General features: G+C 43.1%; 1 protein-coding gene across 5 annotated transcripts in view; it reads right to left on the bottom strand.

The window, feature by feature from the left end:
- Positions 1-12,678, bottom strand: part of NPAS3 (neuronal PAS domain protein 3) — an 843,593-nt gene that overhangs the window by 734,053 nt on the left and 96,862 nt on the right. For 3 of the 5 annotated variants that reach the window (XM_073348989.2, XM_073348988.2, XM_073348991.1), the window contains exon 2: positions 11,805-11,894. The exons of the other annotated variants lie outside the window; for them this stretch is intronic. In XM_073348989.2, coding sequence (XP_073205090.1) covers positions 11,805-11,894 — 90 coding nt within the window. The remainder of the gene's footprint in view (positions 1-11,804; positions 11,895-12,678) is intronic. 5 annotated transcript variants of the gene reach the window in all.

Raw genomic sequence — 12,678 nt, 5'->3', positions numbered from 1 at the left:
TAGACAGCAAGTTTAAAACAAACAAAAGCAAGTATTTTTTCACATAACACACAGTCAACCTGTGGAAATCTTTGCCAGAGGATGTTGTGAAGCCAAGACTATAACAGGGTTCAAAAAGGTTTCAGAGTAACAGCCGTGTTAGTCTGTATTCGCAAAAAGAAAAGGAGTACTTGTGGCACCTTAGAGACTAACCAATTTATTTGAGCATAAGCTTTCGTGAGCTACAGCTCACTTCATCGGATGCATACTGTGGAAAGCGTAGAAGATATTTTTATACACACAAAACATGAAAAAATACCTCCCCCCACCCCACTCTCCTGCTGGTAATAGTTTATCTAAAGTGATCACTCTCCTTACAATGTGTATGATAATCAAGTTGGGCCATTTCTAGCACAAATCCAGGTTTTATCCCCCCCCCCCACACACACACACAAACCCACTCGCCTGCTGGTAATAGGTTATCTAAAGTGACCACTCTCCTTACAATGTGTATGATAATCAAGGTGGGCCATTTCCAGCACAAATCCTGGGTTTAACAAGAACGTCGGGGGGGGGGGGGGAGAAGGGGAAATAGGTTACCTTGCATAATGACTTAGCCACTCCCAGTCTCTATTTAAGCCTAAGTTAATTGTATCCAATTTGCAAATGAATTCCAATTCAAACAGTCTCCCGCTGGAGTCTGGATTTGAAGTTTTTTTGTTGTAATATCGCAACTTTCATGTCTGTAATCGCATGACCAGAGAGATCGAAGTGTTCTCCGACTGGTTTATGAATGTTATAATTCTTGACATCTGATTTGTGTCCATTTATTCTTTTACGTAGAGACTGTCCAGTTTGACCAATGTACATGGCAGAGGGCCATTGCTGGCACAAGATGGCATATATCACATTGGTGGATGTGCAGGTGAACGAGCCTCTGATAGTGTGGCTGATGTTATTAGGCCCTGTGATGGTGTCCCCTGAATAGATATGTGGGCACAGTTGGCAACGGGCTTTGCTGCAAGGATACGTTCCTGGGTTAGTGGTTCTGTTGTGTGGTATGTGGTTGCTGGTGAGTATTTGCTTCAGGTTGGGGGCTGTCTGTAGGCAAGGACTGGCCTGTCTCCCAAGAATTGTGAGAGTGTTGGGTCACCCTTCAGGATAGGTTGTAGATCCTTAATAATGCATTGGAGAGGTTTTAGTTGGGGGCTGAAGGTGACGGCTAGTGGCGTTCTGTTATTTTCTTTATTAGGCCTGTCCTGTAGTAGGTGACTTCTGGGAACTCTTCTGGCTCTATCAATCTGTTTCTTCACTTCCGCAGGTGGGTATTATAATTGTAAGAATGCTTGATAGAGATCTTGTAGGTGTTTGTCTCTGTCTGAGGGGTTGGAGCAAATGCAAAAAAGAACTAGATACATTCATGGAGGATAGGTCCATTAACGGCTATTAGCCAGGATGGGCAGGGTTGGTGTCCCCAGCCTCTGTTTGCCAGAAGCTAGGAATGGGCAAGGGGATAGATCACTTGATAATTGCCTGTTCTGTTCATTCCCTCCAAAGCACCTGGCATTGGCCACTGCTGGAATACAGGATACTGGGCTAAACAGATAATTGGTCTGATCCAGTATGGCCATTCTTATGTTCTTTCCCTGTCCTTTGGAGGCACTCTCATAGTGTTTCACCTTAGAGGGGAGAGAACTATTACTAGCTCTCCATTACTCCTTTTGCTTCCCCTTTTGGACTGGGGTGAGGATGACACTGTGTTAGTAAGGAATTGTATTACAACCTGCAAGTTGTATTAGTAAGGAAGGCCGTACTGAGGAGTGATCCCATGAACCCATTCTTTGCAGGATCAAAGAGCCAAGGGGATGAAGACATATGAGCTCTTCTAATGGATAACCTCGGGGGCTCTGCTGCAGAGGAGACCCAATAAAGAGGAATCCGGGGGTTCAAAGAGCTGAAGAAGACTCTGGAGGAGTATGTAATTATTCACAGAGACTGTCTGAGGAGATTTGGGTCTCCGTCTGGCTCCTCTGAGCCTTTTCATTCATTTGTAAGAAGGTAGGGTAGGGAGGAAATGTGCTCTGTGACCATCAGGGAAATCACAGTGAGAGCAGACCCAAGCAGCCGAGAGCTGGGTATGCTCTGGCTCTTGTGAGGTAGGTTAGGCAGTTTTGCTCCCCACGTAGAGAGTTAGGGGGAGCTTGTCAAAGGTTGCTTATCTGCATTGCACTCTGTGACACAAAGAGGACCAGAGATGAACCCTAAACTGGAGGGATTTCCTGTGAAGGACCTGTGAAAAGGAAAATCTTCTCCATCTGTATATTCCGAGGTGCGTGATGAGGACTCAGACCCATAGCCGGGTTTTCTTTCTAGGTTTATTCACTATGCTGCACTCGTAGAGGATGAGCAGAGGTACCAAACATAGATTTATCTGCCATGTTGTGCTCCATGAAGATGAGGAGTGATATAAGATGCTGTTGTTCTGCCATACAGCACTCTGTGAAGATGAGCAGGGCTACCAGACAGTGAGCTTCTTTGCCAATCTGATGCTGCCCAAGGGCTTTTGTATCCAGGGGAGAAGAGCACAGGATACTCCCACCATGCTGGCTGCCTCCAAAAGTCCTATATCTCTGTCTTCTTCCTATCTTTGACTGCAATGCAGCACTCTATGAAGGTGAGCCAGGGCACAAGCCCCCAGAGTTTTAGGCAAATAAAAAAAGAGGGCTTCTCACGTCAAAAAGGGATGATTCTGGAAGTGAACTGAGGTTTCTTTGGGGTTTAATTGTCATTTCCTACTCTGCAACAGGGAGAATCTGGAACTAACTAACCAGCTGTGGAGACAGAAAAAAAAACTGGGTGAGTCTTTAGGAACTGGGCCAAACCCACACCCTTTCCTACCAGTGACTGACAGGTCTGGTTATACCTCAAAAGCTGTAGACAGGCCATCTGTAACAAGACTGTGGATTTTAGTATGACAGAGAAATGTAAATTATCTCCTTGGCTCCTATACTCTTTGAGCGACCTTTCCTAAGATCCAACAACATCAAGTCCAACCATGATCCTAGAACACTTGTGGATGCAGGAACAGATAGCATTACATTGGCCTACAGTCAGTTAGACTCTTTAGAAAAGTTGTTTCTAGTTACCTGGTCATATCAGAATTAGGCAGCTATGTGTGCCCACACCCATAAAAGGATTGCTGAAGGAATCCCTCACCCCAAACCTCTTACCAGTCTGCTTTACAGCATGGGAGGGCATTATCCTCCTGCCATCACATTTTTTTGGTGGGAAAACTAAAAATTAATCTTTGGGTGTGTGTCTGACACTCTCTTCTTCCTAGCTGACCTCCAAAAAAGATTCCTCAGAAAGAGCTTGGTAAGCTTAGAGCATGGTTTCCAGTTTTCCAACCTAAACTCTCCTTCACTTAGTTTTCCTGTATTACAGTAGCCACACTTCAGAACCTGAACTAAAGAATACTACCACAGCATCTCCTCAACTAATTATGTGGAACACTGTAAATACTGCAATTCATAGATTCCAAGGCTAGAAGGGACCATTGTGAATACCTAGTCTGACCTCCTATATAACAAAGACCATAGAATTCCCCCCAAATAATGCCTTTTGAACTAGAGTATATCTTTTAAAATATATCCAAACTTGATTTAAAAATTTTCCGTTGAAAGAGAATCCACCACAACCCTTGGTAAACTGTTCAAATGGTTAATCACTCAATGATTACCTGTTCTGTTCATTCCCCCTGAAGCATCTCTGCACTGGCCACTGCCAAAAGACAGGATACTGGGCTAGATGGACCTCTGTTCTGACCCAGAATGGCCATTCTTATGTTCTAATTACCGTCACTGTTAAAAATGTACACCTTATTTCCAGTCTGAATTTGTCTAGCTTCAACTACCAGCCACTGGATCATGTTATACCTTTCTCTGCTAGATTGAAGGCCCCATTATCTAATATTTGTTCCCTACATATTTAGTTGCAGAGGCAAAATTGTAAAGTTTTAAATGACTACTACATATTTAGTTCTTTGAAACCTCCATTGAATATGAAAACAAACTCCATGATCACTTTCTAATTTTATTTTAGTGTGCCAGCAAAACATGAACTTTTGGCAGACAGCAGGGCAATACGGGCATTTTGCACTAGCTTTTAGGATTAGGTATATTCCCCTTAATCCCTGGTGGAACTTCCAATAACATTAATTGGAGTAATATTCACAGGGGTCATAGGCAGCATACAACAGTCACCATTCTAAATATTTAAAGTTTTGCCTACGTAACTACTGTTACTGTGGTATTTACCGTCTTTCTTAATACTATTAATTGCAGTACTTGTAAAGACTTTAATAATGATGATCACTGCATGGTGCAACTCCTCTCAGAAATTTGTGCTGCAACATCCTTATTGTGCAAAATGATTTTGCACAATATCACCACACATCTTTAAACACAATATCACAAATTGTTGCTTTTGTCAAAGTTAGGCACAAGACACCAGTGAAAGAAACCTGGGTAAAAAGGACAGTCAGTAATTCACACACACTAGTACTGGATTTAGGTTAGAAAAGGTTATTCTGCATATTCACTATACACAGATCTCTTACTCAAGTAATCCCTTGAACCACAGACACTCGGTGTTATGCACTTGGACTTTAGTAAATGTAATCACATGCATTGTCCAATAGGGCTACAACCCTTTTCAATAACCTCTTACAATAAATCTTGGACTACTTAAGGCTCCAGGTATTGTGTATCTTTATGGAAAATGATTTTTTTTAGGTTCATGATACATAGGGTTGCCAGGTGTCTGGTTTTCAACCAGAACACCCAGGCGAAAATGGACCCTGGTGGCTCCGGTCAGCACCACTGACCGGGCTGTTAAAAGTCCAGTCAGCAGTGTAGTGGGGCTTGCCAGCCCTGGTTCCGCTAAGCTCCCAGAAGTGAGGCACCGGGGTGATCAGGGAAGCTCCGCGCGCTGTCCCTGCCCCTAGCACTGGCTCCACAACTCCCATTGGCCAGGAACCAGAGCTACCTGGCCACGCCTCCGCCTGGGGGCCAGACATTCCATCTGCTTACAGCTGCAGTGTGGCATCAGAGCAGGTACGGAGCCTGCCTCAGCCCCACTGCACAACTGACCGTGAGCTGCCTCAGGTAAAAGTGCCGCCTGGTTGGAGCCTGAACCCCCTCCTGCACCCAAACCCCCTGCCACAGATCAGAACCCCCTCCTGCACCCTAACTCCCTCCCAGAGCCCACACCTCAACCCCCTGCCCCAGTCCCCTCCCAGAGCCTGCACCTCACATCCCAACCCCTTACCCCAGCCCTGAACCCCCTCCAGCACCCAAGCCCCCTTCCCCAGTCCTGAGCCTCCTCCTGAATCCTTAACCCCTCATCCCTACCCCCACACCAGAGCCCACATCCCCAGCCAGAGCCCACACCCCTTCCTGCACCCCAACTCCCTGCCCCAGCGTGGAGCCCCCTCCCACACCTTGAACTCATTTCTGGCCCTACCCCAGAGTCCGCATCCCCAGCCAGAGCCCTCACCCGCTCCTGCACCCCAACCCCCTGACCCAGCACAGTGAAAGTGAGTGAGAGTCAGCAACGGAGAGAGGGGGGATGGAGTAGGGGCGGAGCCTTGGAGAAGGGGCAGGGCAGAGGTGTTCGGTTTTGTGAAATTAGAAAGTTGAAAACCCTAATGGTACAATGTAAACCTCAGAGCTCAGGACCTCATCGTATTTTTTTTTTCACATTTAGGGGATGGAAAAATTCTATTTACATTAGTAAGTCTCCAAACACCACTCTGGTTCCTGTCCTGTCCTATTCTGCACTGGCCCTTAGTACTCTTGTAGTTTTAAGCAACACTGCTTGGTGACAAGACTGCAGTACCTACAATAGTAAGTACTGCTGTCATCAGAAGTAAATCAGAGGGACCACTGTGTAGCTATTCTGGTTAAACAGCATGTAGAAAGTGATGGTCTTGACCCCTCACACATCCAGTGTCCTTCCCCAAATCCTTTTTTTCCTGAATGCTAAAAAGGTGAAGGCTGCATAAGGGATGAGCAAGCCCTGTGCTACCCAATTTAGTTTCTGAATTAGCTCCACCAGTGAGTGGCCTCTTGCTCACTGAAAGTTCTGCACAAGTGGCCTAACTCTTTGTGATATGAAAGGTGCACAGAATCAGGGCTATAGAAAGTAATCACACTATTGGAGTGTAACTGAAATTTAGCAAAAAAAGTAAGCCAGCAAGTATGACAATGGAAAGATTTATAAATGTTTATGGCAGAACATTATAATAGCGCTCTATAAATAACCAAATTCTACCTCTCATAAAATGTATGCCTGCACAGTACCAAAAGTTCAAATTTGGCTTTCACGTCTAAACTTTTGTCATTTTTACTGAAAGGTTTTCCATGGTTGTAGTTAAATTTTAATGTCAGTGGAAACACATGACCATAGGATCTGAAGAAAGAATTTTCAATAGCATCAACAATGAAAAAGATATAAATTACAGCACACAGCAATTAAATATGCTGTATATGAACTATCCTCAACAGTAGCGCAACTCCAAAGAACCACAGAAAAAATTCTATCAATGTTAGAGTGTAGGGGCAAGGTTGCAGAAGATTGGTGAGGAGCTAAGTGGTGGACTGAGTATGTGACTGGATGTAAGCAGAGGATGCAAGCAGTTTCAATGAACTTTGTCCGACAGACCCTGCCAAAAGATACTGTAGCATAGCTCAGCATATTTTTGCCTGTAAACAAGTTAGTTTATGTAATAAGCATAAATCATACATATAAGACTGTAACCAGCTGTTGACCCCATGTAACCCTGAGATAAGCACAGAGAATATAGCACTGTAGAGGACTCCCCCACAGCAGAGGTAAGCTGTCCCGAACGGCCAGAGTGCCCTGCAGCCCCTCTGTGCATCTGAGGGGTTCCCCATGCAGATTGGAGCGTAAGTTCTTCCTTCCTTCCTTCCTTCCTTCCTTCCTTCAATAAAGCGTAGTTTACTATTCTTAGGCCTGAGTGTCCTCCTTTCGCTGTTATCCACCCTGCCCGCCCCGGCCCTTGCGGGCACAACTGGCATCACGAACAGGATACCAGCGGAGGGATGCCTCTTTGGGGAAGGAAGGATAAGGGGGAGGGAGAGAGCCAGTAACCCCCGGCTCCTGCTCAAGCTCTTTCCATGCAGTGGGGGCAACCAACCCCGCCAGCTTGCAAGCCACCAGTGCCCACCGTCCCATGGAGGGCCACCCGGGGATGCAGTTCTCTCCCTCCCCCTTATCCTAGGCTCACATATTCGGGTCTGCTCTTTGCATATCTGTACGCAAGCGCCACACAGGAGCAGACTATAAAGGGGTTGGAGGAACTCATCTGCTATTATGGATCCCCCCTCGAGGTGCAAACTGACCAGGGAACCCATTTTACGGGAATGGAAGTAAGAAAATGGCCTAGGGGATGGGGGATTGAGCATATGTTCCACATCGCACACCACCCGCAGGGCGCCGGGCTTACTGAATGCATGAACGGCTTGCTTAAAGAACAGTTACGCAAACTATCTCCCACCAAGTCCCTGGCCGGGTGGAGCCGTAATCTTCACCAAGCCACAGCTGCGCTCCATGACCGCCCCCCGTGTGTTGTGAGTGCAGCACCTGCACCCACAAGCCCACTTCCCCATTCGGGCCACCCCGGGAAGTGCTGGTCTCGATCTACAGCCCAATAGCCTGAACCTTGTAAGTACTAGCTTAGCCATAGGACTCCCACAAGGCTATTATGGGCACATTGCCCCAGGCAGCAGTCTGGCCCTTAAGGGCACAGATGTTGTGGAGGAAGTAATCAACGCTGATTATACCGGGGAGGTTAAGGTGCTCTTGGTTCACAATGGCCCGCAGGCAGTAACCCTTCCCCAAGGCGAACGTATTGTGCAATTGATTTGCGAGCGCATTGGGTTGCCTGATGTCCAGGAAGTGGATGCGCTTGCACCCACCACCTGAGTGGGAGGGTTCAGCTCAACTGGACGTGCAGTTTGGGTTCATGACCCCACCAAACATAACCCACTCGAAGAGGAAATCCTAGCTGATGGTCCCGGGGACACTCATCTCTTACTGCTAAAAGGGGAAGACGCCCCAATTTATGTGCCTTCTAAGCGTCTTTCTTCCAGGCAAGCATAGCCGCCGCATTGCAGTTCGGGCAGCTCTGTGGAGTGTCCCAGTCACGCCACCCGAAGGCTGACACCTGCGATGGCCCTACAACGTGTTCTCTACGGCATATTCCTCCTACTAATTTTAGCTGCAATAGGTGCCCAAGCCACATGGCACCACAACTCGGCTGTCCAGTGGATGCAATCGGTGGCACTAGCAGGATAAGTGCATTGAGGCTGATGTTCAAAATATGATGGACCATTTGAAAGTGTTACATGACGTGGGCTCTGAGATTTCTGTATGGGATGACCCTTGGCGGTGGCTAACCTCCTGCCTTCCAGATCTCGGCGCCTGGGGGAGATGCATCGGGCTCCTGCTATTGATTGGACTACTGGGCTTTGTATTTCTGTCTGTCATTGTTCAGTGTTCCATGAATTGCTCCTCCACCCTCCTGGCCCAACTAGCAACCCCCAAATCAGTGCGCACACTCGCCGAGCACTGGTGGCAGTAACTAATACACCTCAGTCTGCCAAGGGGTGGAGTGTAGGGGCAAGGTTGCAGAAAATTGGCGAGGAGCTAAGTGGTGGACTGAGTATGTGACTGGATGTAAGCAGAGGATGCAGGCAGTTTCAATGAACTTTGTCTGACAGACCCTGCCAAAAGATACTGTAGCATAGCTCAGAATATTTTTGCCTATAAACAAGTTAGTTTATGTAATAAGCATAAATCATACATATAAGACTGTAACCAGCTGTTGACCCCATGTAACCCCGAGATAAGCACAGAGAATATAGCGCTGCAGAGGATTCCCCCACGGTGGAGTCCTGCCTGGTCAGCTGTCCCGAACGGCCAGAGTCCCCTGCAGCCCCTCCGCATGCCCTAGGGGCTCCCCACGCAGATTGGAGCATAAGTTCTTCCTTCCTTCCGTCAATAAAGCGTAGTTTACTATTCTTAGGCCTGAGTGTCCTCCTTTCGCTGGTATCTCTCCCTTCCCCCCCGCCCTGCCCTTGCGGGCACATAGAGGAAAGTCTAAACCTGCTACATAACTTCTTTAGAGAGAAATATATTACATTCTTCCCAAACAATCTATGCTTATTATGTGACATTAATAGCATGATAAGGTTTATAACAATTCAGATAAGCAAGATCAGCCATATTAAATTAAATAATTATATTTAGGCTTGGCAGAATTCAAATTATATTTTTGATCATTTTGATGGATAACACCAATTTTTGTTTTTAAACATTTTGGGGATTTTATTGATGTAAATTTTCACAACTGCACAAAATTATGGGTTTTAAACATTCTATTTTTATCTATTTACATTTTCACAGTTGTGTGAAATTATGCTGGGGTCAAACAATAATTATTTAATAATAGTAGTCATTGAGATTCAAAAATTAAAGATTTATATAACTCTTAACATACAAATTATCAACATTGCATGTCAAAATACAAATATCCTTAAACTCTAATAATTTCTCAAGCAGCAGTTTTCTTACCTTCCTAATCTGTAAATTTCTATTATCAAGGGAAATATTTTTCTGACAGTTTGTGTGTAAATGCCTACATCACTGCTTATCGACATTTATTGATAAAAATCTAATCCTTTCAAGACTAATTATAATGTTGACTGTTGCATCAAACTTAAAATTTTTGAGACTATTTTGCCAATATTTGCCTTTAATTAATACACACCCAGAACACTTTTCTTGCTGTCACGTCTGCTATCTATTGCAACTTCACTGACTGCAAATGATATTATTAAAAACTATGCCTATCAAAGTATTCGTAAGCGTTTTGAATGAAGCCATCACTGTGCTTGCAACCCCCAGCAAAGTTGGCCAGACAACTATCCACTACCTTCTGCCAAGAGTTGTATCTCCACAGCCAGTTTCCAGAGTCATGAAGTCAGTTTTACAAACTGACATGAACCACTGATGGCAAATCTAACATTATGCTTAAAGAAATCATTGAGCATTTATAGTTACTGAACTGGTGTATAACAAATAAAACTACTGCTCAAAGATAAGTACAGTACATCCATCTAAAGTCACCTTTCCGAACAGAATGCTCATGGTTCTTCAAATTCTTCCCAGAGACAGACTACACTATACAACAGGGGTAGTCAATAGGCAGACCACGGGCCAAATCTGGACAGTCAGACACTTTTGAATGAACCCCAAAATCTTTTGATTTAGTTATTATTATCATAATAATAATGGACCTTGACAAAAAATAATTGATTACCCTCGTATACAGTGTCATATCTGGATGGATGGCTTATAAAATTATCACAGATTAAAAAATCATCTACAGAATGATCAATAAATCAATGTAAACCATGAATAAAAAGAAAATAATTTAACTCTAAAAACAGAAAAATGGAGGATGACCAGATGACTCAGCAGTAAATCAGGCTACCATCGTGGCTCAACAAGCAAATTAACACTTTGGAAATCTTTGGCTCGGTCTTGATTTCTCTTTATGTTCTAATATCGCAAACTTTAATTCTTCTTTGTATTCTTCTCTTACAAACTTTAATTCTATTCTTCATCCACTCTATAGCTACAACTTTTACTACTGTGGTGGTTTCTCCAGTTACTAAATTAATTAATCAAATTGACAACAAGCTATAGAATAATTGGAGGGTAATATGAACTGAAGAAACACAACAAATATTGCTTTCTTGCTAAAGAAACCTCTAGCTACAATGTAAACACTATTTTTTCTAGAAATTAATTTCTATTGAGCAAACTGTAGTATTTTCTTTATCTCCTTGTAGATAACTGATATAATATGCCACAAAACAGGAATATAGTTAGAATATAAAAATTAAACATTAAGGGAAAGTAAACAGTTTGGAAATTCAATAAAAATAATCAGAAAAGTGGTAATGCATTTGCAAAATATTAACACAGTCATCTGTAATATAGTTATAAAATGTCATCTCTCTCATTTCTTACTGGAAATGGATTATTGAATCTAATCATGAAAGATTATAATTCTTAAAATATTCAAAAAGAAACTCTGCGGACTGTCCAAATCATGTTACATTTGCTTGCCCATATTAATAGACATCTACAGTACTTTCATCAGAAGTACTAGTAACATTTGGTAGTTAGCCACAAATGCAGGTACCATTAGGCAATGGACAAAGGCAACCGACAAAGCAAGAGGACAACTCCAATTTAACAGTCCCGTAAGGTACATACTAATTAGCTGCAAAGCTATGAAATCCTAGCTAGCATGTTAAATCTGCTACATGACAGTATAATTTGACTTCTTAAAGGATTATGCAAATTATAACTCATCATTCCATTACATGACTGAAAAAAGTGACAGCTAATTTATACATAACACACCTTTCAAATCCCTAAGATGTGAAACACCTGTGCAATATACTTTGCCTAGATTTTGTACTGTATAAGTGCTTGTTTATTGCAATATACAGAAGAGATTTAATAAAGTCACAAGATTTTTTTAATCTCCTTTTTAACTTTTAGAGCACAATTCCAAAGAATTAAACAACAATGTTCTGTCCCTGTTTTAGTGGTTTTTCATTTAAATAGAAGTATAAGGTTTCAATACAGGTTTAATTTCTGATAGCGGGAGAGCACGAGCACTAATGCACGAGCCAGAGGTAAGACTCACACAGATTTCAACATACTTTTGGTAGGTAGATTCACAGTAGATTCCGTCATATCTGTAGATTTTCCTACATTCTGATTGGTTGGGCAGAGGATGCTGGACAGTTATTCTGTAGAGGTATCAAAAACAGATATACATGACTAGAGATTCTCTACAGTCAACTGTAATGCAGGACAATAAGTATGTTGAATTTTAACATCTGTCTGATCTCTTTACATAATTGCATTGTGCACACACACCCAGCAGTTTCCACTTCTTTTGAAATTTGCAATGAGAATAAACAAAATGTCAATTCTCCACGAGAGCAATGTTTCCCTTCTCAAAGCAACGAATGTGGAAGATGTAAAGAATTTCATAGATACAAAACTGAATACATTCTTTACACATTTTGGGTGAATAAAATACTGCTTATCTCATTGACATACTTTGCTGGTTGTGGCAATCTTTACTCAGGCAGAATTCCCACTGATAGAAATGGGAGTTCTGCCTGAATAAGGACTAAAAAACCCAGCTAATTAAAACCCTGAGCCTGCTCCCACTGAAGTCAACAGCAAATCTCCCATTGACTTCAGTAACAAAGGATCAGGGATACAGCAGCATTTTAGGGTCTGATCTTAAAGGTGCTGATCACCTTTTAAATAGGGCTCTATGTCCTCAACTTACATTGACATCAAAGGATGGTGAAAGCACTTGGCACCAATCACAAACTGCTCAGCACCTTGTGAAATCAGGCCCTTAAAATCTCTGAAAGATTTGCCATTCATTCCATTGCAACCCCCTTTACTTATAACCAACAAGTTATAGTTTATCTATAAAAGTTCAACATCATTTTAAAAAATAAACGAACTGCATTCAGAATAATATCCAACTGATTACTTTTTTCTTAACTTTTC

Source organism: Lepidochelys kempii, chromosome 6, assembly GCF_965140285.1.
Source record: "Lepidochelys kempii isolate rLepKem1 chromosome 6, rLepKem1.hap1, whole genome shotgun sequence".
NCBI lineage: Eukaryota > Metazoa > Chordata > Testudines > Cheloniidae > Lepidochelys > Lepidochelys kempii.
Note: the sequence above shows the minus strand (reverse complement) of the source record. Positions and strands in the feature narration are given on the sequence as shown.